Raw genomic sequence first — 27932 nt, forward strand, 5'->3', positions numbered from 1 at the left:
CAAATATTTATGTTTTCACTGAATTTTTTTGTGGAAAACCCGTCTCCAATTTTCCCCAACCAGCTCTACAAAGCAGCATTTTTAAAAGCAAAGAGGGCAGTTTTGAACTGTATCCTGAAATAAGCAGAAAGCCACTGGACTTTGAAGACTGAGCATGATGAGGCCTAGGCTGATATATACAAGGGGGTAGGGTACAGCTTTCTGCTTTCATTGGAGACTGCAAAGCCAGAATGTGAAGAGTTGCAATAAATAAGATGGAGGTGTGGAGGACAATCCCAGGAGATATATGGCATACTTGCGGGACAGGCAGGTTTACAAACTAGAGAAATGGGAGAAGACAGAGAGTTCAGAATCAGAGGTGACATCAGAGTCATGGACGATGGAAGCAAATGAGCTTAGGAGGAAAATAGAAGAATGTGTATTTTCCAGGAGAAGCATTCTATTTTTCAGACCTTTAGCTGAATATACCCAGGGCCAATGTTCCCTCTAATTTTTCCCATCCATGTGCAGAATGAATTTTGCTATGTGCACCAATATGGAGGGATGTGTGGCAAGGATGGGGCTGAGGAGTTTGGAGTGTGGGAGGGGGCTCAGGGCTGGAGCAGAGGGTTGAGGTGTGGGCGATGAGGGCTCCAGATGGGGGTGCCTCCTCTGGGGTGTGGCTGGGGATGAGGGGTTTGGGGTGTGGGCTCTGGGGTGGGGCCAGGGAGAGAGGACTACACCCAGCCCTCTCTCCCCACAGTAGCACCTTCTCTGGGGCCAGGGGAGATGTGCATCGCCCCGCCTAAGTTCACTCTCAGCTGTGCGGCTGTGCAGCAGGCTATAAAGGGCTGCACACCCACAGGAGCCTGGAAAGGAGAGAGATTGGGGTGGGCAGGGACTGGGGAGGGGAGAAATTTGGGGCACGCAGGGCTGCCATGGGCCTCTCCCCCAGCCCTGGAGCTCCATGCTGCAGGGGGGGGGCCTCCCCTGGAGCTTGCTGCTGCCAGCGCGGGGAGCGGGGCCCCTTCCCCAGAGCTCACTGCTGCTGGCAGGGAGAGGGCTAAGGGGAGTCCTCTGGCCCCAGCCACAGGCCAACCTGCACCCCAAACTCCTCATCCCCAATCCCCAATCCCACACCAGAGTCTGCACCCCCAGCTGGAGCCCTCACCCCCTACACACATCCCAATGCTCTGCCCAAGCCCTTGAGCCCTCAGCCAGACCCTGAAACCCTCATCCCCAGCCCCACCCCAGAGCATTCACCCCCGCCTGCACTCCAACCCTCTGCCCCAGCCCTGAGCCCCCTCCCACACTCCGAACACCTTGGCCCCACCCTCCCCACACATCACCTCCATATTGGTGCACATAACAAAATTCATTCCGCACATTAGAGGGAACATTGCTCCCCACCACAGCAGTTGTGGGGCTGGGGCCGGGAGAGAGGTGATTCTCCCCACTAGAGCAGCTCTGGAGCTGGGGGAGTCCTCCTCTCTCCCTGCCATAGCCCCGGGGCTGGGTGGGAGAGGTGTGTCTCCTCCCGCACTGCAGCCCTGGGGTTGTGCACGGCCCTTGGTGGGCTCCTGCGCGGCTGAGCAGGCGGGAACTTAGCCTAGGGCCCTGTGTCTTTAATGATTCTGCATCTGTGAAGTCCCTCCCAATGTCATGCCTTACTGCAGAATTGGGTTCCAGCTTTTAAATGTTCATCCAAAAGCCTTCCTCGTATGCTTAGAACTTAGATAAGCTTTTATCTTTCAGGCTGAAATGTTCCAGATTGGTTCTCAGCTTGAGAGTGAATTCTTTGGGGAAATCTGAGCAAAAACCCTGCAGCCATTTTTGAATATAAAAACCATGAAAAAGCCCCACTTCTGCCATTCATACATATGGGCCTTGTTCTCATCGACTCCTTTACATTGCACTGGCAGCATAAAGGAGCATTTACATAGGGCCTCCGTAATCTACGTCAGAATCAAGTCCAATGTGTACAACGATTTTTGGACAGTTCTAATGTTCAACGGTTAGAAACTTGCCCTCTAGCAGGAAGTCAGTCCCAGGTCCCAGATGTGCCTCTCAGGGGGTCCAGCAGAATGTTTTCCCCAAGATGCTTGCAGGTGATGCAGAACATCACACAGGAGGGCATCCACCTGACCTGGCATCAGATCCATCTGGCCTTGGATGTAGGGGATTTGGGGCAGAGAGCTGCTGCCTCTGAGTAGAATGCTGCACGTGGGTACAGGCCACTGACCTTTGCTCTAAGGTTTGGAAGAAGCTCTTGCCTCACCCCTGCTTTTATTCTGGACAAAACTTGTTTGGGAAGCAGGGAGAAGCCAGCTGCACAAGACAAAGGAGACCAAGGGTATCCTGCCTTCTCCAGGATCAGGGTATTGCCTCGCCACCCCTGAGTACAGAAGAAGTCCTGCAAAGACACCGATTTTTGCTCTGAATGGATTCAAGGTTGTTTCTTACTACCCCTCAAGGAACTCAGCCATAAAAGCAATCGCAGCAAAAGTCAAAGGGCCCTGACCCCAGCCCCACCCCCACAGGCAACCAAAAAAGGCCAAGATGTTTAGAAGTAGGTGGTTAGCGTTAAGTTCCAGGGTCCATAATTAGGCACCTAAACAAGTGGGCTGATTTCCCCAAGTGCTGAGTGCCCCCTGCTGCCCCTGAACCCAGTGATATTTTCATTTTCAGGCAAATGTACAAAAGAAACAAATAAGTAAAAGAGGAAAAAGCCTAAGTGATGTGTATGAACATTGTTAGCCAACACACTTACTTTCTTAGCTCACTCAGCTCTGGTGCTGTTTCGTTGATTTTTCAGGGTCCTAAGCCATAATCCATTGTCAATCATTGCTGACACGTCATTTTTTGAATTGCCCTCACTGAAATATCTGTAAGTATTGACTTGACTCAATGTTACCCTCATTTATAAAGCAGATCTTTGGCTCTGTTTCTCCACTCCCATGCATGGGACGGGCCCCCTACAGTCCTCAGAGCACAGGGACTGGCACAAATAACACTGAAGGGAGCAGAGAGAGGTAGGGGCAGAGTCATTCCACTCCATCCCCACACAGGCCATGCTACAAATGAACACGCTGGCCCAAAGAGATCAGATGAATCAGAGATCTTGCAGCTGAAGATGGTACTTCATAGTGGGTCTTGGAGACTAGGAGGTCAGTTCTGTATTGGACAGGAGGTCTCTGCAGAAGGGAATGCTGGTTCTTCTACTTGGGCTGATTGAAAGATAGGTGCCTGGGTGCTATTGACAATTCCAGAGGGTTAATATGAGGGGAAGTACAAGCTGCGCTGTGTGGTGGGTGGCCAGGGCCGGCTCCAGGCTACAGTGCGCCAAGCGCGTGCTTGGGGCGGCATGCCACGGGGGGCACTCTGCCGGTTGCTGGGAGGGCAGCAGGCAGCTCCGGTGGACCTGCCGCAGGCGTTTCTGTGGACGGTCCGCTGGTCCCGCGGCTCTGATGGACCTCCCGCAGACATGCCTGTGGCAGCTCCACCAGAGCTGCAGGACCATCGGACCCTCCGCAGGAACGCCTGTGGGAGGTCCACCGGAGCCGTGGGACCGGCGAGTGGCAGAGCGCTCCCCGCGGCGTGCCGCCGTGCTTGGGGCGGCGAAATTGCTAGAGCCGGCCCTGTGGGTGATTAGTTTTGCCGTTAGTTTTGTTTTCATACCAGTTTGCCGTTAGTTTTGTTTTCATACCAGGGTTCTTGACTGGCTACTGTTTTTGTATTGATGCCCCCTTGTGTCAGTGCATTTTATGCTAGGAGCTCTGGTGACCATAGTCTCCCCAGATCACAGTCCCAAAGCACTGAGGGGGTATAAGACGACAACTACCTTTCTGTTGTCCTTGGGTGATTATTACGCTGAACAAATTTTCAGCTAGGGTGACCAGATGTCCCAATTTTATAGGGACAGTCCCGATTTTTGGGTCTTTTTCTTATATAGGCTCCTATTACCCCCCACCCCCGTCCCGATTTTTCCACATTTGCTGTTTTGTCACCCTATTTTCAGCTCCCACAATCCCACGGGCCAGGGGTTCAGGCATCCTATTTGCAGAGGTTCTTTTATCTCTGGGATATCTACTTCCACTGCACAAACAGATCATGGGTTTCCATTCTGTGCATTTCTCCTGTTAACTGATATCATTTTGCTGTGGCTGTTGAGAGATGGCATCATACTAGTTGTTTGCTCTCACTGCATGGAACTTGATTCAGACAGTACAGGGAGCTATTGGGAAAAGGTTATTGTTTATAATTTATACACAGGGGTAGTAAAAACTCACGTGTACAGCTCTGAATTTCTTAGCAGCCTCTGTCTATCTAAGATACTTAAATGACTCCCACTACCATGATGTCTGCTCTCCTCACACTCTGAGATAAAATAATAGATTATTAGGGTTGGAAGGGACTTCAGAAGGTCATCTAGTCCAACCCCCTGCTCAAAGCAATGCCAAATCCCAACTAAATCCCCAAATGGCCCCCCTCAAGGATTGAACTCACAACCCTAGGTTCAAACAGGCTAATGCTCAAACCACTGAGCTATCCCTAAGTAGACAGCACTCTTCTCCTCATTGTACAGAGGAGGCAGAGAGAGAATAAATGACTGCCACGGTCATGTACAGAGTCAGTGGCAAAGCAGGGAACTGAATCTAGGTCTCCTCTTCTGGCAGCCTGATCAATGAACCATCCTTTTTCCCATAGGCAAGACTCTGTCACAGTGGCATTTCTTATTCCTTTCTCAGTCGGCAGCACGCAGTATCCTGGAATAGAAACAGATTCATCATCTTCCTTTCCTATTTTCAGAACGTTGTTCATTCATCTAGGATGTGTAGGAAACTTGAAGCAATGGGTTTTCCTGCACTTTGGCCCATATTTTTTGTATTGCTCCATGCATGTGAGTCAGTGTCATTTTACTGCATATTTCTTTTTTCATTCCCATGTGTAATGCGCCCAGCCCCTTATCTGTAGACTCTACACTTACAGCCAGGGGAGAGGGATCTTCATATCCACGAGGGTTGAGTGGAAATGATTTGTACTTTGGGTTTTGGGGGAGTTTCTGCTTTCAGATGGAACACAGTGTCACATGCAATACACGTCACATGGCCTTCATTTCTCACTCCATTCTGCTGATTCAAAGTCAGCCTTTTGGCTGGTTTCAGAGTGGTAGCCATGTTAGGCTGTATCAGCAAAAACAACAAGGATTCCTCCTGGCACCTTAGAGACTAACAAATTTATTTGAGCATAAGCTTTCGTGGGCTAAAACTCACTTCATCAGATGCATGCAGTAGAAAATACAGTAGAGAGGTATAAATCCAGGCTGCGTATCATAGGTCTAGTACAGTGGTTCCCAAACTGGGGTTCGCAAACCCCTGGACATTCGCAGAATGTTACAGGGGGGTCACCAGAAAAATTTCTCTGATGGTGGCCAGAGAACCCCAGGCATTGGAGGCCCAGTTGCAGGGCAGACAGCCCGAGCCCCAAGGAGATCGGAGCCAGGCAGTTGGGGCTGGCAGCTCGAGCTCTGCCCCCGTCAGTGGGGGAGCTGGTAGTCTGCACCCCAGCGCTCAGCACGGGGCTGGCAGCCCGAGCCCCAGGGAGATCAGAGCTGGGCAGTTTGGGCTGGCAACCCGAGCCCTGCCCCCATCAGCAGGGAAGCCAGCAGCCTGAACCCCAGCGCTGCTCGGGGGGCTGGCAGCCCGAGCCCCAGGGAGATCGGAGCCGGGCAGTTTGGGCTGGCAGACCGAGCCCCAGGGAGAGTGGAGCCAGGCAGTTTGGGCTGGCAGACCGAGCCCTGCCCCCATCAGTGGGGGAACCAGCAGCTCGAACCCCGGCGCTCCGCACAGGGCTGGGAGCCCAAGCCCCAGCGGTCAGTGGGACCTGCAGCACGAGCTCAGTGGAGCTCAGTTGACTGGGGTGGACAACAAGGTCCAGCAGCAGGAGCCCCATGGAGTGCAGAGCCGGCAGCCCAGACCCCGGCTCGGGGCCAGTAGCCTGAGCCCTGTGTGGTCAGGGCAGCAGCTGAGACCCCAGGCCGCATGTGGCAGCTTGGACCCCTGTCCTTGTCAGACATGGGAAGTTGTTATGGAGGGTAGAGTGAGCAGGGGCCATGCTGTACGTGGGATGTGGTCCAAGTTAATTTGTCCTTTGCAGGACACCCTCCTAGGGACACATCTCATGGTGGAAGGAAATCTGTTTGCAAGCCAAACCAGCTGGAAGCACGTTGTAGCCTGTGTAGCAGTGTTAAGGTGCCTCAGTAATTGTCATTCTCTCTGGAGGGCTGTTTTGCTTCAGTGAGACTTGAGTGAATCTTCTCATTTTCTAGTTTGTTGGTTGTTAGCAGTCTCTCTGTGTTGTTTTTATTAGAACTTTTGTACACAAGTTCAATGGATAAGTGGCTGAAAAAGGAAAGTGTAAAGTTGCAAGAATCAGCTAGTGTTTCCTCAAGTCCACACTGTGGAAAATCTAAGTCTAATGATCATGATGGTCCTGGAAAGTCACTTACAAAGAAAAGAAGGTATGACGATGATTATATAAAATATGGCTTTACGTGCATTGGTGATCAAGGCTGTCCAAAATCACTGTGTGTGATTTGTGATGATGTTCTAGCAAACAGCAGTCTCAAACCTTCTCTACTTCAGCGCCATTTAGAAACTAGGCATCCTGCACACCTCAACAAGCCTGTTGATTTTTTCAAGTGAAAATTAGCTGAGAGGAAAAGTGACATTACCAGTTTTATATCCAAAGCAAGTACTGATAATGAAAATGCACCTGAAGCGTCATACCGTGTGAGCTACCAAGTAGCAAAAGCATCAGAAGCTCATACCATAGCAGGGAGCTTGATTGGTCCATGTATAAAAGAAGTAGTTCATTGCATGCTTGGAGAAAAGACTGCACAAAGGATTGACATGGTACCTTTGTCCAATAATACATAGTCACAAAGAATTAATGACATGTCAAATAATGTAAAGACCACAATTGTTCGGAGAGTGAAAAATAGACCATGTTATCAGCAAAGAGTCCTGTGGCACTTATAGACTAACAGACATATTGGAGCATGAGCTTTCCGACGAAGTGGGTATTCACCCACGAAAGCTCATGCTTCACTATGTCTGTTAGTCTATAAGGTGCCACAGGACTCTTTGCTGCTTTTACAGATCCAGACTAACACGGCTACCCCTCTGATACTTGAGTCCATATTATGCTATACAGTTGGATGAATCAACTGATGTAGCTAATCTAGCTATTTTGCTACTGTTTGTACGTTATGTGAATGAAGGTCTGGTTGAAGAAGACTTGTTTTGCCAACCATTGGAAGAACGTACAACTGGAGAAGATATCTTCAATCTGACTAATTCATATTTTCAAGAAAAGGAAATAGATTGGTCTCGTTGCCTAGGCATTTGCACTGATAGGGCCACATCAATGATGGGGAAGTATACTGGATTTGTAGTTCAAACAAAAAAGGTTGCATCTAAAGTCTCTTGGACTCATTGCAGCATCCATAGACAAGGCCTCACAACAAAACGCATGCCTGAGGGACTGAAAGAAGTGCTGGACAATGCAGTGAAAATGGTGAATTTCATAAAATCACGGCCAACAAATTCCAGAATATTTCATGTACTTTGTGAAGAAATGGGTAGTATACACAATTTTCTGTTGACCCATACTGAAGTTAGATGGCTCTCACAGGGCAAAATCCTTGTGTGCTTGTTTGAACTTAGAACGGAAATCCTAGTTCTTTTCAACAGCCACCCTTTCCACCTTGCCAGCTGTATGGAAAATAATATCTGGCTCCAGAGTCTAGCTCATTTAGCAGATATTTTCTCAAGAATTAATGACCTAAATTTATCTCTTCAAGGTCTCAATATAACAGTTTTCAATGTGCAAGAGCGAGTTGAATCCATGATAAAGAAGTTGCAGTTCTGGGAAAGTTGTTTGGAAAACAATCAAACTGAGTGTTTCAGTAATCTTCATGACTTCCTGGCAGAACATACACTTCAGTTGGATCAGTGCACTAAAACCAATATAATTGCACACCTAAAAGGACTTTGCACAACTTTCAGGGAATACTCTCCAGCTATGCCAGGCGATAATGACTGGATTTGCAACCCTTTTGATGATATTTTCTCAACACAGATATTGAACACAGAGAAATTGATTGAGATCTCCTGTGATTACGAACTGAAAAGGAGTTTCAGAAAACTGTCATTGATCAACTTTTGGGTGAGTTTAAGAAATGAGTACCCCCTTCTGGCAGAAAAAGCTGCTGCAGTTTTGTTACCATTTTCAACAATATACTTATGCGAGAAAGCATCTTCCTCATATGCACATCTGAAAACCAAATACAGAAACAGACCTGATGCCGAACCAGACCTGAGACTTTATCTTTCTCCAGTGGTTCTGGACTTCCAAGAGCTATGCAGAGCAAAGCAAACACATCCATCACACTACAGAAATTTAAACTTAAATCCAGGGAAATATTCATTTTTAGGAGAGGGTTCATGAGATTTCATATTTTAGTGAAAGGGGTTTGTGGGCTGTTAAAGTTTGGGAACCACTGGTCTAGTAACATTAGTGTGACAGATTCTCAGCAGCTCTAGCTCCACTGAAGCAAAGAAAGGCATAACACGTGCCAATGGCTGGAACTTGAAGATAGACAAATTCAGACTGGAAATAAGGTGTACATTTTTGACAGTGAGAACAGTTAACCGTTGGAACAATTTACCAAGGGTGGTGGGGGATTCTACAACCTGGCAATTTTTAAATCCAGATTGGACGCTTTTCTAACAGACCAGCTCTAGGGATTATTTTGGGGAAGTTCAATGGTCTGGTTTGTGCAGGAGGTCAGATTCGATGATCACAATGGTCCCTTCTGGCCTTGGAGTCTGTGATATCTATGGAACTATGCCTGTTACTCCAGCTGTAGATATGTCCTGTTGCTTCTAGTAACAGTAACAGAGTCATGCTTGCCACACACTATCTTCAGCATCTCTGGCACCATTTTCTCTCCAACCCTGTGATTGTTTCTTTTACTCCCATGAACATTCTTTTGACCAGAGTCTGAATTAGGAGACAATTCTTAGTGATCTTTTCAACTCTCTCTTGGATAAAATACAGGCTGTTCTTTACATTTCTTATGGATTTTAGCAGTTGGGATTGGCCATTCATCTTGTGAGAGTGGATTTGGGAAAATCATTTCCTTCTCCTTTGCTTAGCTGTGAGAGAGCTCTCTGAGAGAGGAAGGGGGATCCTGGCAGTGAGGCCCTGCACTGGGTGGGATGTAGGAGACATCGCTTCTGTTCTCAGCTCTGCCACAGACTTCCTGTGGGAGGCTACACAAGTCACTTTCTCTCTCTGTGCCTCAGTTCCCCACCTGCTAGTAGATCTGATACTTCTCCAGTGAATTGGGTGGGTTTATTCAGTGGCATAGAGGAAGCACTCAGGTGCTATGGTGGCTGTTAGCCTCCACCTAGATAAAATAGCTACTCTTCCTCCTCCTCCTCCTCAGACTTCCCCTCCTTCTGGGGGTTGAATATGAGGCCTTCTCAGACACCTTGTGGGTCTTCTGCTCCTTGGCTGGAATGGTCTATGAGAAAACAAACTGTTTTCTTGAATCATGCCTTGTCTATACACATAGGGGCACTGGTTTAACTGAAGGTGTGTTTCTAAACCCATTAAACCAGAGCAAATTTGATGCTCTGATTGTGGCTTAAAAGCAGCTAAGTAGAGATTATTCCTCTAAAAATGGATTATACTAAACCACAATAAGGCACTCAAACCAAACTAAGAGCATCTGCTCCTGACCCAGTGCCGCTTTAACCACATCAGTTGAGAACACAGCTCTGGTTAAACCAGCGTATGTCTGTGTATGGACAAGACCTCAGCTGGGGTGTGGTCCTTCGGGAAGGGTATTTAAACATGGAGGATGAAATCCTGGCAAAACTCCCATTGACTTCAATGAGACAAAGGTTTCACTGTTAGTCCTATTCCCCTTCTTCTGGCTGCCCCAAGGAGACAGTAGCTTCATCTCCTCCACAAGAAGTGTCCTCCTTCAGTCCACTTGGATGATGACCTCTTGGATTCAGGGATGAAGATGAAAAAGAGCGTGGAGCCCATGAGTCTATCCCTGTCTCACCTACCTCCCCTAAATCAGCAGGATTCTCTCCTCCTCTTCTAGACCTGATGATTTTAAACAGATCTAATAGGCTGGACCATAAAGGTTTTGAAATATATTGGTGCAGTTGACTATGCAGAGGGAGATCTAAATGTAAATGATGTTAAGATCAGATGTTTGTAATTGTCCTCGGGCCAGAATTCAAATAACCAGGCCTGCACTTTTAGTTTGTTTTTTATAAATCTTTTTCAGGGACCTAGGTGCCACGCAAGTGACTCAAAAGACATTTCAGACTCTTCTCATGACATCACTCCAGTTAGAAACACTGTAAGTACTCTGTGGATTTTGTTTCTATTCAATGCAGATTGCAATTGTTAGAAAAATTACTTGCCTGAAAAGCAAAAAAACAAAAACAAACAAAAGTGCAAAGTAAAAACAGTGCCTTTAAATCCCAACTTCTAACTGCTAGAGTATATCATAACTAAAACATTCCCGCAGGGCCTTGGGGAGAGTTTGTTCCAACATACAACATCTGCACATATGAAGTGTGCTTTCACCACTATTGCCTGCTCGTAAACTAGGGCCTGGTTTGCACTTAAAAATTAAATCAACCTGGCTACATCACTCAGGGCTGTGAAAAATGTTGCGCCATGAGTGCCATAGTTAAGAGGACCTAGCCTCTAGTGTAAATGCAGCCAAGTCAACAGAATTCTTCTGTCGAACTTGCTAACCTCTCTGAGAGGTGAATTAACAACATTGATGGAAAAATCCCTTCTCTCAATGTAGATGCATCTATGCTACAGTGGTGTAGGTGCACCCCTTCAGATGTGCCCCTGTAGCACCTGTAGTGTGGACATAACCTCAACCAAAGCCGTCTCCTAAGAGTACAATTAAACAGATGTCTTAAAGAACAGCCGTGTGCGAACATTACTTTTTGGTTGGTCACCTTTTAATTACAGAGGCAAACTGAAAACCAAGCTGCCATCAGAAGTAATGCACCGTCACTGCAGGAGAATTTGTTTAACTATTTTAAAAAGCCATTTGTAGGTTAAGGAAGTGAGCAGGGCACTAGCCTAGGCCTGGGTGGAAGGCTGTGCTCTGCCACAGACTACCTATGTGCCTTGGCAAAAACAACCAGGAGTCCTTGTGGCACCTTAGAGACTAACAAATGTATATGGGGATAGGCTTTCGTGGGCTAAAACCCACTTCATCAGATGCATGGAGTGGAAAATACAGCCCATCTTTTCATGTGCTGTATATTTATACCTGCCTACTGTATTTTCCACTCCATGCATCTGATGAAGTGGGTTTTAGCCCACGAAAGTTTATGCCCAAATAAATTTGTTAGTCTCTAAGATGCCACAAGGACTCCTTGTTGTTTTTACTGATACAGACTAACACGGCCACCACTCTGAAACCTATGTGCCTTAGGTAAGTCACTTGGCCACTTTGTGCAGCCTCAGCTCTCCATCTGCACAGTGGGGATAACTGCTGTGCTCTGCCTCACAGGGGTGCTATGAAGATAAATAATTAAACACTGAGAAGTGCTTTGAGATCTACTGGGGAAAAGCACTCTGAGAGCTAGGAATCATTAGAATGCCTGATGATATTATTCTATTAAAAAGTCAATGTCAGACTCAGATGCCATTCATCCGGAGCCTGGGAAAACTGTAATGATTCCATTGTTATTATTTTCAGAGGAGTAGCTGTGTGAGTCTGTATCAGGAAAAACAATGAGGAGTCCTTGTGGTGCCTTAGAGACTAACAAATGTATTTGGACATAAGCTTTCAGATGCATCAGATGCATAGAGTGAAAAATACAGCAGGCAGGTAGAAATATACAGCACATGAAAAGATGCAAGAAAAACAGTGGGGGTGGTCAGTCCTAATGAGGCCAATTCAGTCAGGGTGGATGTGGCCCAGTCCCAACAGTTGACAAGAAGGTGTGAATATCCACAGAGGGAGAATTAGTAGAGGGAAAATTACTTTTTGTAGTGACCCAGCCACTCCCAGTTTTAATTCAGGCCTAAGTTGATGGTGTCAAGTTTGCAAATTAATTCCTGTTTTGCAGTTTCTAATTTAAGTCTGATTTTGAAAATTTTTGTTGAAGAATGGCCACTTTTAAGTCTGTTATTGAGTGTCCAGGGAGATTGAAGTGCTCCTACCAGTTTTTGAATGTTACAATTCTTGATGTCTGATTTATGTCCATTTATTCTTTTGCGTAGAGGCTGTCTGATCTGACCAATGTACATGGCAGAGGGGCATTGCTGGTGCATGATGGCATATATCACATTGGTAGATGGGCTGGTGAACAAGCCCCTGATTGTGTGACTGATGTGGTTAGGTCCTATGATGGTGTCCCTTGAATAAATATGCAGACAGAGTTGGCAATGGGGTTTGTTGCAGGGATTGGTTCCTGGGTTAGTGTTTCTGTTGTTTGGTGTGTAGCTGCTGGTATTTGCTTCAGTTTGGGGGGCTGTCTGTAATCGAGGACTGGCCTATCTCCCAAGGTCTGTGAGAGTGAGGGATCCTGCTCCAGGATAGGTTGTAGATCCTTGATAATGCGCTGGAGAGGTTTTAGTTGGGGGCTGTAGTGTGCTACATTGATGACATCTTCATCATCTGGACCCATGGGAAGGAGGCCCTTGAGGAATTCCACCAGGATTTCAACAATTTTCTCCCCACCATCAACCTCAGCCTGGACCAGTCCACGCAAGAGATCCACTTGCTGGACACTACAGTGCAAATTAGTGATGGTCACATAAACACCACCTTATACCAGAAACCTACTGACCACTATACTTACCTACATATCTTCAACTTTCATCCAGAACACATCACATGATCTGTTGTCTACAGCCAAGCCCCAAGATACAACTGTATTTGTTCCAATCCCTCAGACAGAGGCAAACACCTACAGGATCTCTATCAAGTATTCTTAAAACAACAATACTCACCTGGGGAAGTGAAGAAACAGATTGACAGAGCCAGAAGGGTACCCAGAAGTCACCTACTACAGGACAGGCCCAACAAAGAAAGTAAAGAACGCCATGAGCCATCACCTACAGCCTCCAACTAAAACACCATCAAGGACTCCTTCACCTGCACATCGACCAATGTGATATATGCCATCATGTGCCAGCAGTGACCCCCTGCCATTGGCCAAATCAGACAGTCTCTACGCAAAAGAATAAATGAACACAAATCAGACATCAAGAACTGTAACATTCAAAAACCAGTAGGAGAGCACTTCAATCTCCCTCGACACTCAATAACAGACTTTAAAGTGCCAATTCTTCAATAAAAAAACTTCAGAAACAGACTTAAACAAGAAACTGCAAAACTGGAATTAATTTGCAAACTTGACACCATCAACTTAGGCCTGAATAAAGACTGGGAGTGGCTGGGTAACTACAAAAAGTAACAAATTTATTTGAACATAAGCTTTTGTGGGCTAGAGCCCACTTCATTCAATTCCCACCAAAGCTTATGCTCAAATAAATTTGTGAGTCTCTAAAGTGCCACAAGTACTCCTGTTCTTTTTACAAAAAGTAATTTTCCCTCTACTAATTTTCCCTCTGTTGATATTCATAGAATCATAGAATATCAGGGTTGGAGAGGACCTCAGGAGGTTCTAGTCCAACCCCCTGCTCAAAGCAGGACCAATCCCCAACTAAATCATCCCAGCCAAGGCTTCGTCAAGCCTGACCTTAAAAACCTCTAAGGAAGGAGATTCCACTACCTCCTTAGGTAACCCATTCCAGTGCTTCAGCACCCTCCTAGTAAAATAGTGTTTCCTAATATCCAACCTAAGCCTCCCTCACTGCAACTTGAGACCATTACTCCTTGTTCTGTCATCTGCTACCACTGAGAACAGTCTAGATCCATCCTCTTTGGAACCCCCTTTCAGGTAGTTGAAAGCAGCTATCAAATCCTCCCTCATTCTTCTCTTCTGCATACTAAACAATCCCAGTTCCCTCAGCCTCTCCTCATAAGTCATGTGCTCCAGCTCCCTAATCATTTTTGTTGCCCTCCGCTGGACTCTTTCCAGTTTTTCCACATCCTTCTTGTCATGTGGGGCCCAAAACTGAACACAGTACTCCAGATGAGACCTCACCAATGTCGAATAGAGGGGAATGATCATGTCCCTCAATTTGCAGGCATTGCCCCTACTTATACAGCCCAAAATGCCGTTAGCCTTCTTGGCAACAAGGGCACACTGTTGACTCATATCCAGCTTCTCATCCACTGTAACCCCCAGGTCCTTTTCTGCAGAACTGCTGCCTAGCCACTCGGTCCCTAGTCTGTAACAGTGAATGGCATTCTTCCGTCCTAAGTGCAGGTCTCTGCACTTGTCCTTGTTGAACCTCATCAGATTTCTTTTGTCCCAATCCTCTAATATTCACACCTTCTTGTCAACTGTTGGGAATGGGCCACATCCACCCTGACTGAATTGGCCTCATTAGCACTTACTCCCCACTTGGTAAGGTAACTCCCATCTTATCATGTTCTGTACACTTCTACCTGCCTACTGTATTTTCCACTCCATCTGATGAGGTGGGTTCTAGCCCACGAAAGCTTATGCCCAAATAAATGTGTAAGTCTCTAAGGCGCCACAAGGACTCCTCGTTTTTATTGTTATTTGTATTCTTACTTATTCCTGTAGCACCCAGGAGCCCCAGTCATGGGCCAGGACCCCATTGTGCTAGGTTCTGCACAAGCCCAGAACAAAAAGATGGTCCCTGGCCCAGAGGAACACCTAGGGCTTGCAACACTGCAGAATGCAACCGAAAAGGCAAGCTATAAAAAGCACACCGAAGCCAAAGCCCTGTTTGTAACATGGTGTAGCATTAAAATAAACCCTTGAATAAAGGACATTCCCTGACACATGGACAGTAACACATTAGCATCCAAAACTCTAACCATTCCTAATGAAATAGCTGGACTGGATAGCTGATGCCATGCTGAAGGGCTTTTGAGCACCTGCACCAGGACGCAGGCCTGGAGACTGTGTTTGGAGCTGCGGCGTTATTCAGTTGCCTCACCCTGGTGATGAGGTCAGAGGCAGCTCTGTAGGACCATCTCAGGCCTCTGTAAGGTGGAGTGGCTCTTTGAGGTAAGAGAGCTAAAGGGAAAAGATGAGAGATCCAACAAAGCAACTGAGAGAAAGCTTGGGCAACAAGCTATGGGAAAGTGTGAGTACGGTCCTGTCACGCATTTGATACAAGGGTTAAGGTTCTGAAGCAACAATCAAACCTGTGGCAAACCCAGGACAAATAGCTACCAAGGGACGGGTAGTAATTAGTCCCAGAGGGGTAAAGAGGCCTCTCCCCATCTATTGAGGAGAGAGAGCCATGGAGAAATAAGGTTCAGCTGGAACAGGGGTTACCAGGAAACTAATTAGATTCAGCTGGCCCCAATTGCTGAAGACCTTTTTAAACCCTCCCTGGCAGGGAAGAAGGGGGGGAGTGAGAGAAGCAGAGAAGCTGCCAGCGAGTAGGTGCAGCAAGGCTCTGAATTCTTCCAGCAAGACTGCACTCTGTCCCCAGAAGGGGAGAAAACCAGCGCAAGGGACTGACTGAGGAAAGGATCAGCCAGACCCTGTGCGACCTGGAAGGACTTTGCTTTGCCCAAACCTGTGTCTCCGAGGCAAAAAGGGACTGAGCCAACTGAGGAGAAGCAGGTACTTTGCCACACGTGGTGTCAGGGGTGGGATGTCATAGTGAGTGAGGCTCTGTGGCAAGCCATCTCAGGGAAAGATAAAATCACAAAAAAAAAAAAAAATGGAGGACGTAGTGAAGGCATTGATACAGGCCACTGCGGCTCAGCAAGAGGCTACCAGAGTACAAGTGGCAGCCCAGCAAGAGTCAGTATACGTTCAACAGGAAACAAACCAGCTGCTCATGAGCCAGGTGGCCCAAGATCGAGCCACCCTGAATGAAGTAGTGAACCAGTTGAAAGCCCTGACCACGCTGACGCACGGGGCCCAGGGGACCCGGCTGCTACGGGCGAGCAACTATTTACAGAAATTGACAACAGACGACGATATAGAGGCATATCTCCTTGCATTCAAGAGGACGGCACTGCGGGAGGTCTGGCCCTAAGACCAGTGGGCAGGCCTCCTGGCTCCATTCCTGTGTAGGGAGGCCCAGAAAGCCTACTTTGACATGACCACAGAAGCAGCTATGGATTACCCCCAGCTGAAGGCGGAAATCCTGGCGAGGACAGGCGTGACACCAGCCATAAGGGCCCAGCGCTTCCATGAGTGGAAATACCAGGACGACAAAGCACCAAGGTCCCAGCTATTTGACTTGATACACCTCGTCCGGAAGTGGCTCCACCCCGAGACCCATGGGCCGGAGAAGGTAGTGGAAATCCTGGTATTGGACAGGTACATGAGGGGGTTGCCGCCGGATATATAAGGATGGGTCTGCCAAAATGATCCGTCCTCTTATGATGAACTAATTGCTCTCATAGAGAGACACTTAGCAGCCCAAGAACTTTCTCGGACCACCAGGGAAGGAAGGCGCCAGAATCGGAGACCAGTCTCTGCACCGAGGCCCCGGTTTGCCCTAGCATCAGGCCGGACAATAGAGGGGAGGAAGGAGGCAGAAGAGCCGCCGCCAGTCCCGGAGAGACTGGAGGACTGGGGGAGAAAGACTAGGGGGATAAATCCCAGCAGCCCGAAAAATAGGGGGCTGCCCCGAGCGGGGTACCGATGTTATGCCTGTGGCAAACTGGGGCATATTGCTGCCCAATGCCCAAATCTAGGAGAGCCTATGCAATGTGAACTGGGAGATATAGGGGGACCATGTGATCTAATAAGTCTAGTTGGGGTTGTGATGGTCCCTCATAGATACACCAGGCCCGTTAAGATGAATGCTATAGAGACCACAGCATTAATAGACTCCGGAAGTGCAATCACATTAATCTCAGGGAAGCTGGTCAGGCAGGGCCAACTATCCCAGGCCAAATGCTCAGGAATATCCTGTGTGCATGGAGATGTCAACTATTATCCGACCATCCCCATAACCACAGAAGTTCTTGGAAACCCTACTAAGTTGACGGTGGGAGTAGTTCCAAAACTCCCCTACCCTGTCCTTATCAGGCGAGACTTCCCAGGGTTTGGTGGCCTACTCTCCGGGGACGAGGTAGAAGAAAATAATGACCCTGGGACCCAAAGTGTGGCGCAGATAGGTGACCCTCCCCCCGCCTTCCATTAGTTTAGCCAGAATTTGTTCTCCCCACCGGGGAAGTCCAGGAAGACTCAGAGGGAACGGAGGGCGGATAAAATGAGGGGGACGAGGATCCTGACCCAGTACCTGAAGTCTACTGTGGCAGGGGAAAGAAGGGGCTCAGCTGACAGCAGGACTGGGTAGGCCACCAACAACCTTATCATTGGACCTGGTTCCCCAGGGGCTTTCCCCGAGGGGGAGACGGAGGTAGACCCCCCCCGAATCTGGACAAATAGGGACCGCACGCGGGAGTTTTAGTCAGGATCAGGCCAATGATCCCATATACCACAATATTCATAAGGAAGTAGTCGAGGTCAATGGGGTCCCAGTGGAGGGGAGGGTTAAGGGCCCAGGGCCATAGTATATGATTAAGAAGGATCTGCTATATAGAGTAGTCCGCATCCAAGAGCAAGTCATAGAACAACTCTTGGTCCCCCGGAAGCATCAAAGGGCTGTAATGGATCTGGCCCACAGTCATCTGTTCGGGGCCCATCTATGGGTAGATAACACCCTCGATCGGATTCTACAGAGGTTTTTTTGGCTGGGCATTTATGCGGCCATCCAGCAATATTGTACCTCCTGTCCGGAATGCCAAATACATGGGCCCCGACCATTCTTAAGGGCCCCTCTGGTACCTCTGCCAATTATCGAGGTTCCATTTGAGCAAATAGCGATGGACATAGTAGGGCCATTGGAAAAGTCAGCCCGGGGCCATCAGTACATCCTGGTAGTACTAGATTATGCCACCCGATACCCCGAAGCCATTCCCCTAAGGAATACCATGTCCAAGACCATAGCCAAAGAATTAGTCCAGATTTTTTCCAGAGTTGGAATACCTAAGGAGATCCTGACAGACCAAGGGACCCCCTTTGTGTCTAAACTGATGAAGGACCTATGTACCATGCTCCACATACGGACCCTTAGAACATCGGTCTACCATCCCCAGACCGATGGCCTCGTCGAACGTTTTAATAGGACACTGAAAAACATGTTATGGAAAGTGATTAGTCGTGATGGGAAAGACTGGGATGCCGTGCTGCCTTATGTACTGTTTGCCGTACAGGAGGTTCCTCAGGCTTCCACTGGATTCTCCCCCTTCGAGCTGTTATATGGTCGACACCCCAGGGGCATACTGGACCTGGCTAAAGAAGACTGGGAAGAACAGCCGAACCAGGGGAGAAACGTTGTGGCATATGTCCTGCAGATGAAAGACCGAATAGCCCAAGTCGCTCCCCTTCTGCGCGAACACATGGAGAAGGCCCAAGGGGCACAACGGACATATTACAATCATCAAGCAATGACCCGGAAGTTCCAGGTAGGGGACCGGGTGATGGTGCTCATACCCCAGCAGATAGCAAGCTCCTGGTCAGGTGGCATGGGCCATATGAGGTAATAGAAGCTATAGGAGAAGTCGACTATAAGGTCTGACAGCCAGGTCGCCGGAAGCTGGAGCAGATCTACCATATAAATCTGCTGAAACCTTGGCAGGATAGGGAAGCTCCAGTGATTGCACTGGAGGCACCATCTCCTAAAGGCAATCAGCCCAACCTGGTGGGAATATTCCCGGAGTTGACTCCGTAACAATGATCAGAAGTGATCAGCCTGATCAAACACAACCAGGATGTGTTCTCAGAAAAGCCAGGCAGGACTACTGAGTTCACCATCATATCTTCACAGAGCCTGGAGTGAAGGTGAACGTCAAGCCATACCGGATCCCGGAGGCCAAGATAGAGGAGATTAGGAAATAGGTCAGGAAGATGCTGGCCTTAGGAGTCGTCGAAGAATCTCATAGTCAATGGTCCAGTCCCGTGGTTTTAGTGCCTAAGCCGGACAGCAGTATGAGGTTCTGCAATGACTTCCGCAAGCTGAATGAGGTGTCTCAATTTGATGCATACCCTATACCCAGGATAGATGAACTGATTGACAGATTGGGAAAGGCACGGTTTATGTCTACCCTTGACCTTACTAAGGGCTATTGGCAGAGCCCCCTGGCTAAGGCCGACAAGGAGAAGACGGCCTTTGCAACTCCAGAAGGACTATATCAGTACACTGTTCTCCCCTTTGGATTGCATGGGGCCACCGCTACTTTCCAACGGCTAATGGACAAACTGTTACGACCCCATGGAAAGTACGCGGCTGCCTATCTCGATGACATCATCATATATAGCCCCGACTGGGAGATGCACATGGAGAAGGTAGAAGCAGTCCTAGACACCCTGAGGAAGGCAGGACTGACTGCAAATCCCTCCAAATGTTCGATCGGGTTAGCTGAGGCCAAGTACCTTGGGTATAAAGTGGGGAGGGGCGTGGTGAAGCCCCAGCTCAGCAAGTTAGAAGCTATACAGAAGTGGCCCCGACCACTCCGGAAAAAACAGGTCAGAGCATTCCTGGGACTAGTGGGGTACTATAGATGGTTCATTCACCACCAGGGCATGCCCATTAACAGACCTAACCAAAGCGCGGGGCCCAGACATAGTAAAATGGTCTGCTGAAGCCAAAGCCGCTTTTGCAGATCTGTGGACGGCCCTCTGCACAGACCCTGTACTAATAGCCCCAGACTGGGGGAAGGAGTTTATCCTACAAATGGATGCCTCTGAAGTAGGGCTGGGGGCTGTGCTTTCACAAATGGTCAGAGATGACGAACACCCCGTCCTCTTCCTCAGTAGGAAGCTCCTACCTAGGGAACGGAAATACGCTATAGTGGAGAAGGAATGCCTGGCAGTAAAATGGGCCATAGAAAGCCTCTGTTACTAACTACTTGGACGGAGGTTTACCCTGGTCACGGACCATGCCCCTTTGCAGTGGATGCACCAAAACAAGGACAAAAAGGCGAGAGTAACAAGATGGTTTATGTCGCTTCAACCCTTCCACTTCACAGTACGACATAGGTCTGGAACCCAACGTGGCAATGCGGATGGCCTGTCGAGGGTGCACTGTTTTCCGACCCAAGTAGCACAACCCCGTAGAGTTGAGCGGGTTTGGGGGGATATGTGGCAAACCCAGGACAAGTAGCTACCAAGGGAGGGGTAGCAATTAGTCCCAGAGGGGTAAAGAGGCTTCTCCCCATCTTTTGAGGAGAGAGAGCCATGGAGAAATAAGGTTCAGCTGGAACAGGGGTTACCAGTGTCAGGGTCTCTAACCCAGATGGCAAAGTTCGTTGTCTGACCACGAGAGAGACAGGCAACACCAGCAAGGTCCGATCAAAAGCTCTTTATTGACAAGTGCACGCATCAATAGAGAGCAGCTCGTCTCCAGTGAGAACCAGCCTGCTCTTTACATCTTAGTATAAGCCTATATAGACAGTTCCGTCGTGTCATAAATTATTCACTGGAGCAACCCACCCCCTTCTTCTAACAACTAGAAACTAGACACCTTTAGTATACATGCATGCCTAAAGTTAGAAATGTAGGGGAGTTAAAAACAAACAAAGAACAAAACCAGGGAGTGAAGACAAGGAGGCTGGGAAACTAGGGCTCTTATCAGTTCTTCGAACGAGCTGCTCCTAACACAGCACATCTGGTACTATGCCAGGAATGCAGCTTCTCTCTTATCTCACTTTTTCCCAGCGCTTGTGAGACATGCTGCTGCTTCTCAGTGTTTTCCACTCAGGGATTACCCACAAACCTCTGTTAGCCTGACTTTGGTCAGGTTGGCATACCTGGTTTTGTCTGCTATATCTTTATTCAGGCCTAACACCAGGGAACTAATTAGGTTCAGCTGGCCCCAATTGCTGGAGACCTTTTTAAACCATCCCTGGCAGGGAAGCAGGGGGGGAGTGAGAGAGGCAGAGAAGCTGCTAGCGAGTAGGTGCAGCAAGGCTCTGAACTCTTCCAGCAAGGAAGACTGCATTCTGTCCCCAGAAGGGGAGAAAACCAGCGCAAGGGACTGACTGAGGAAAGGATCAGCCAGACCCTGCGTGACCTGGAAGGACTTTGCTTTGCCCAAGCCTGTGCCTCTGAGGCAAAAATGGACTGAGCCAGCTGAGAGAAGCAGGTACTTTGCCACAAACCAAACTCAAGAGCAGGCCCAGTTTTGCACAGGAGTCAGATCTGGATGACTGGGGAAGGACAAGGGCAAAGTGACAAAGGTGTCTTAAAGTCTTTTCTGATCACAGGGACACCCTCTTGTCCCTGACACACCTTCTGTGCTGGGATCAGGGGACCCAGGATAGGGTGAGGTAGAGCTAGTTATGCCAGCTGTGCGCCAGCCAGGGATTCCCCACACCTGAGAATTTCCCAGCTCCCTGTTCAGTCAGTTTCTGGCCTCTTCGCATCATGGGAGCAGTGCAAAGGGTGAAGTGGGTGCTGGGATGTGGCCCTTTGTGTGAGGGGAGGAGAGAATGGCATGGGAGCCTGGCACCGTCACCTCACGGAAAACAAATTAACTTAAAACAACCTTTTGGTGAAAGGGGCGACATTGCCCAGTAAGTCCCTGAATGGTGAGTGCAAAGGGACCCAAACTCCAGGCACACTGCTGGACAGAGGCTTCCATATGTCCAAAATCCATGGGTCTCATTACTTAGGTGGTATAAGTGGGGAGACTGTGCCTACCTATCCCTTAATAGCTCTGAATATATCCCCTGTCTGGCCTGCGGGCTTGCCCCTTCCCAAAGACCCGGCTACACCCTGTCTGGCCTGCGGGCTTGCCCCTTCCCAAAGACCCGGCTACACCCTGTCTGGCCTGCGGGCTTGCCCCTTCCCAAAGACCCGGCTACACCCTGTCTGGCCTGCGGGCTTGCCCCTTCCCAAAGACCCAGCTATACTACATCAGAGCTGCTGGTATGTGTCAGCTTTTCCATAGGTCCTTTCCCACTGGCATGGAACCAAGCATAGTAAGCAAGTATTTAGTCTGAGAAAACAAGTGAAAACCACATGCTCACTTGTTCAGCTAACCTAAGAAAGTCGAAGCCTGGGGATGTGTACAGAAATGTACACCACAGAATTCTGGTTTTTCAGTTTGTTTCCTGTACCCTAGTCCTCTGATGCTAAAGATACTGGTTTGCCCTTACACTAACTCAGGGCTGCCCAGAGGGGCAGGTGGCGGGACAATTGGAGCAGTTTGCCCCAGGCTGCGCAGGGGCCCCCATGAGAATATAGTATTCTATAGTATTGCAACTTTTTTTATGGAAGGGGCCCCCCAAATTACTTTGCCCTGGGCCCCCTGAATCCTCTGGGCAGCCCTGCACTAACTTTAGCTGTTTTGCTGTAAATGCTCTAATTTCATAATCTATGCTTGTAAGGTTTGCCTGTGGAGACCATTAGCTTTGTATCTAAACTCAGCAATAATTGAGAGCTGCATGGGCTCGTGGCAATGCATTCAGAAAAGAAAAGTTATTTCAGATAGTAACTTCTCTGTACTGTGTTTACAAAATTCTTTTGGACCTTCATTATACATCATAAAAAAGAAGCAGGCAACCAGCCCAATATTTTTCTTTTGCAAGTCCCTGTTAAAGACAACACATAGTTAGATCAGTTCGGTTCTTCTTCTTGTTCTGTTTGTTCATCACTATGGCTTCTCTGCACTGCTGCAAGGCAACTAACAAACAATAGAAATATTATAACCAAACAATAATCAGAAAAGCGACCTGCTGAATGTACGGAGTTTTGTCAAAAACGCTGTTTCCAATGACATTTTTCAATGAGAAATCTCTAAAGGAAATGAAAACATTTGCTTTGTTTCCAATTGCATTTTTCAGTTAGTTTTTGAAAAATCAAAATGAAAGCTTTGATTCGAACTGAAAATCAATTCTTCACTTCAGAATTTCAGACAATTTAAAAAAAAATTTCAAATGGAAAATTTTGAACAAAAAAATTTCAACTGAAATTTTAGTTGGGGGAAAAAATAGTTTCCCATGCAACTCTAGAATAAACACACACACACAAAATGTGTTGCCGGGGATCATTGTGTATTGCACAATTCGAATACAATGGAAGGAATGAATACAGGGATTTTGTTCAATCATGTTTTTGTTTGTAGAATACTGCCCAACAACATGGCTTGCTGCCTCTGCCAGATGAAAGAGAATATTGAAATTCTGTGTAAGACAATCAAGTTACACTGTGAACATTTGTGTGCCACCAACTCCTCCCTATGTGGTAGGTTTGCAGTTTATCATGTATCATTTTGAACACAGCCACCTTAAATCTGACCATTTCTCCATTAGCTGTGAAAGATTCTGTATAGGAAAGGTTCAGTTGGTCCTCCACTCCCAGCACTAGGGTGACCAGATGTTCTGATTTTATAGGTACAGTCCCGATATTTGGGGCTTTTTTTTAATATGGGCTCCTATTACGGCCCACCCACTGTCCTGATTTTTCACACTTGCTGTCTGCTCATCCTCCCCAGCACTCGACACTTCACAGGACTGAGCTCATAGGACTGTGCACAGTACCGGTCACTCCATCTCACAAATGATATTGCAGAATTCGAGGGGGTTCAGAAAAGTGTGATGAGAATGATCAATGGCCTGTGAAAACTCTTGCATGAATACTGAAAAGATGAAGATTTCTTATCTTAGAAAGGAGATGATAAGAGGGGACATGATAAGACTGTATAACATAACGACTGGGCTACAGAAGGGAGATCAGGAGCTTCTGTTTTCCCTGTGTCATAAAACAAGAGCAAGGGGCATTCAATGAGGTAAAAACTGGCAAATACAAAATGGGAAAAAGGAAATACTTTTTCACACAATACATGGTTAGGCTATGGAACTCACTGCCTCATGAAGTTGAGGCCAAGAGTGTAGCAAGATTAAAAAAGGAACTGGACATTTCTATGGATACCAGAATATTCAGAGTTAGAATACTTACTGATAAACATTTGGGAAGGGATATTAAACCTCATGATAGGAGCTTAAGCCACTCTCTGTTAGGTTAGGGCAGGAGTAGGCAACCTATGGCACAGGTGCCGAAGGCGGCACAGGAGCTGATTTTCAGTGGCACTCACACTGCCCGGGGCCTGGCCATTGGTCTGGGGGGCTCTGCATTTTAATTTAGTTTTAAATGAAGCTTCTTAAACATTTTAAAAACCTTATTTACTTTACATACAATAATAGTTTAGTTATATATTATAGACTTACAGAAAGAGACCGTCTAAAAATGTTAAAATGTATTACTGGCACGCGAAACCTTAAATTAGAGTGAATAAATGAAGACTCAGCACACCACTTCTGAAAGGTTGCCGACTCCTGAGTTAGGGGCTTGTTTACACATGGAATTATTCAAGAGCTATTCCTGATTAACTCCACATGTAGACACTGTTCTACCTCTGTACCAATTCCAGGGGCATCCCTGCTGGGGTGAGACCAAGGCAGCCTCAGGATTGGCTGGTTTAGTGCCCTATCAGTGTGAGCCATTTAAACGCCCTGAAAGTCAGCTGAGCAAACAGCCCCAACAAACACCAGCAGCTGGCACCCAAGAAGATTTTGAACTAACATCCCCCCTCCCTCCCCGAGCATGGAGAAATGTGGAGCTTTTCCTGCTGGAGAGTGGGTTTGAGGAAATGAAGGCTGAGAAGTGTTTTGGAATTAAAGCTTTAGTTGGTGTCAGATATCATCTTGGGAAAACTGGCTTGTTTGGTTAATTATCTATGGCTGGTTCCATCCAGCATGGTGTTTCCTTTAGCACTGGTATCTGCATGCTGATGTGATGCAATTGCATGTGCTGAGCTGCATATCACAGCCTCAGTCATGCACCTCCCTTGTAAAATATGAGTCTCAGAACTGACAAGAGATGCCATGAATTCTTGTACTCTTAGTCAGGCTGTTCACCCTCCCGCCATTACCTAGGGCCAGAAATCACCGAGGTGAACAAGGAAATATCAGTTGTGCCATCGAGGCCTTTTCTCTACCTCTCTATATTGTACTAGTTCTACAATTGCATCTAGTCTACAGTTTTAAATGTCCTGAACAAATAGAGGAAGCCACAGCCTGACTGGTCTCTGTTATATGATCACAGGCTGTTGTCAGAGTGCCCCTATCTTGTGCAGGGTGAAATGCAGCACCAGGCCCCCTCCATGCACCACTTTGGTTTGATGTACAGCATGAACAGTGTTTCCCACTAGCTAGAGCACTGGAATGGGACTTAGGCGACCTGGGTCATATTCCCAGCTCTGTCACTGACCTGGTGGATGACCTCAGAAAAGTCACTTCCCTGCTGTGTGCCTCAGTTTCCCTACCTGTGAAACGGGGATAACGATGTTGACCTTTGTGAAGTGCATTGAAATCTTCTGATGAAAAATCTGTAAAGAGCTAAGGATTATTAATAAGTAAGGCTATGTTTTAGTTTCAGGTATTTTTGGTAAAAGTCATGGACAGGTCACAGGCAGTAAACAAAAATCACGGCCCATGACCTGTCCATGACTTGTACTATCCCCTAACTAGAACTTGGTTCAGGGGGGCCATGGGTGCTCTGGGGGGGTGGCCTGGGACCCCCACTGCTGCTGGGGCGGAGGATTGGTGGGGCTGGCAGGCTCTCTATCCAGCTCCGCGTGTCTCTGTAGCTCCTAGGGGGAGGGGAGGCCAGAGGGCTCCGCATGCTCCCATTGGCTGGGAACTGCAGCCAATGGGAGCTGCAGGGGTGGTGCCTGTGGGTGGGGGCAGTGCACAGAGCTCCTTGGCCCTGCCACCTAAGAGATGAAGGGGCACGCCAGCCACTTCCAGGGAGCTGCCCCCATCCCCAGAGTAAGCACCAGCCCACACCTCAACCCACTGCCGCAGCCCTGAACCCCCTCTCACACCCAAACTGCCCCAGCAGCAGCTGGTGCCACTTGCCCAGGGGCTGCCTGATCTGCTCAGGCAGCCCTGGAGCCAGCTGCACCAGCCACTGCAGAAGTCACGGAGGTCACAGAAAGTCATGGAATCCATGACTTTCTGTGACCTCCATGACAAATTTGCAGCCTTCTTAAAACTCTGTTCTGAGAGCTTACATGGTCCATAGCCCCTGATGACTCCCTGCATCCTACATGAGGCAGGAGCACTGTGAAAAGGAGAACAGGCAGGAGCCGATTATCATGGACTAAGAAGTGGGGTAACATTTCCGAGTCATTAGGCGTCTAAATCCCATTTTCATAAGTGACAGACACTGAGGGGTGTAAATCTCATTGAAAGTCAATGGAACTCAGGCTCCTAAGTCACTTAGGCACTTTTGAAACTGTTACCTTGTATCTGTAATTAGACTGTATATGCAACTGGGGGGAGAGCTATGGTTGTGTGGCAGCACTGATTTAAGAATCTCTTGACTCTCGAGTGCTTCCCTTAACGCTACAGTCTCAGCATTTTCTTCACATAGGCCTTCGAGTCTGGTGAGCTGCCGGATGCTGGTTGCAATGCCCCTGAGCCCATCACAAGTTAGAACTGCACAGGTGCAGCTCTAATTAATGCCTGGGGAGGACTGGTCATGTTGAAATCTCCTCTGCAACACCCTCTCCCCTCCTTGCACCCCGAATGCCCATCCCTTCCATAGCTACTGGGAGTGGGGGTCACAGACCTGCCTCTGCTAGCTGAACACCATCAGAGAGTTAGCCTGCATTGGGGAGTTCTCAGCCATGTGATAATCCAGTCTGTCATTTTCCATATGGACTGTTCTGTTAGTAGTAACTGCTCAAGTTAGGATAAGAGTGGTGACCAATATTTCATCCTCATTCAGCTGGTTTGATTCCATGCTTCGTCTTGCTTTACAGGATTTGCGTTTTTTGGTTGGTTTTTTATTTGAGTTCATTTTATTCAGCTGATTCTGAGTTTGGCAAGACTGAAAAAATATATTTACACTTAGCTAAGGGTGTCACAAACGGCAATGAGATGTAGCCATGGAAGAGAAACAACCAGAGAGTGAGATGTCTTAGGCTGTGGAAAACTCTCCCAAGGAAAGCTTGGACAATTGGACATTTAAAACTAATGGGGGCAGATCCCTTTATATATCCTCTGGCTCCAAAGGCGGGACTGGTTGTTCTAACAAGTCTTTTCCCCTCTCTATCTTCTCTACTATACATTTCAAAAGGGGTTTCTCTTTAGCACACATTTCCACTGGGTTGTTACACTGTGTCTGTGGTTAAGGTAACCCTGTGACCCCATATTTTTGAAGCAATCTCTTCTTGACATAGAGAGATACAAATTTGCGCTCTTGTTTTTTAAACAGTTCCTGAAGAACCTTTAGAAAAGATGCAAGAGGAATTAATGAAAGTGTTACAGTCCAGGAAACTGAATGCCAGCATCGTGTTAAATCTTGAGCCTGAGGAACCTTTACTCACCAACAGTGATGATGAAATCACGATGCTTGCAGATAGCCAGTATCAACCTAAGATTGATATGGATCTTAATAAGTCAGGAGATCTTCTTCCTGGAGTAAATTACCTCTTCTTTAAACACCTGACCAAGCAGGGAGAAATAAACAATGTAGGACTGACAGTCTTGCCATTTTTTAAACTATTTAATTTTAATTTACACAAAGGAAAGGTTACCCCAGGCGTTTTCAAACTTCCTGCTGCTCAGTCCAACATGCTGGCATTGACTGACTTTCAGCATGTGGACTGGGCCAATGAAAGTGAATTGAGGAAACTCTATATTTTGGCAAAATTGCTAGCAACTGAGCTCCAAGAAAAAT

The 27932-nt window shown here is 47.6% G+C and overlaps 1 protein-coding gene across 1 annotated transcript in view; it reads left to right on the forward strand.

Annotated features, from left to right (window-relative positions):
* LOC127040773 (leucine-rich repeat-containing protein 37A2-like) overlaps positions 1 to 27932 on the forward strand; it is a 57333-nt gene that overhangs the window by 27696 nt on the left and 1705 nt on the right. Inside the window, exons 5-8 of the mRNA XM_050935357.1 lie at positions 2795 to 2866; positions 10352 to 10426; positions 23311 to 23429; positions 27477 to 27724. Coding sequence (XP_050791314.1) covers positions 2795 to 2866; positions 10352 to 10426; positions 23311 to 23429; positions 27477 to 27724 — 514 coding nt within the window. The remainder of the gene's footprint in view (positions 1 to 2794; positions 2867 to 10351; positions 10427 to 23310; positions 23430 to 27476; positions 27725 to 27932) is intronic.

The sequence above is a fragment of the Gopherus flavomarginatus genome, chromosome 25 (assembly GCF_025201925.1).
Source record: "Gopherus flavomarginatus isolate rGopFla2 chromosome 25, rGopFla2.mat.asm, whole genome shotgun sequence".
Classification (NCBI taxonomy): domain Eukaryota; kingdom Metazoa; phylum Chordata; order Testudines; family Testudinidae; genus Gopherus; species Gopherus flavomarginatus.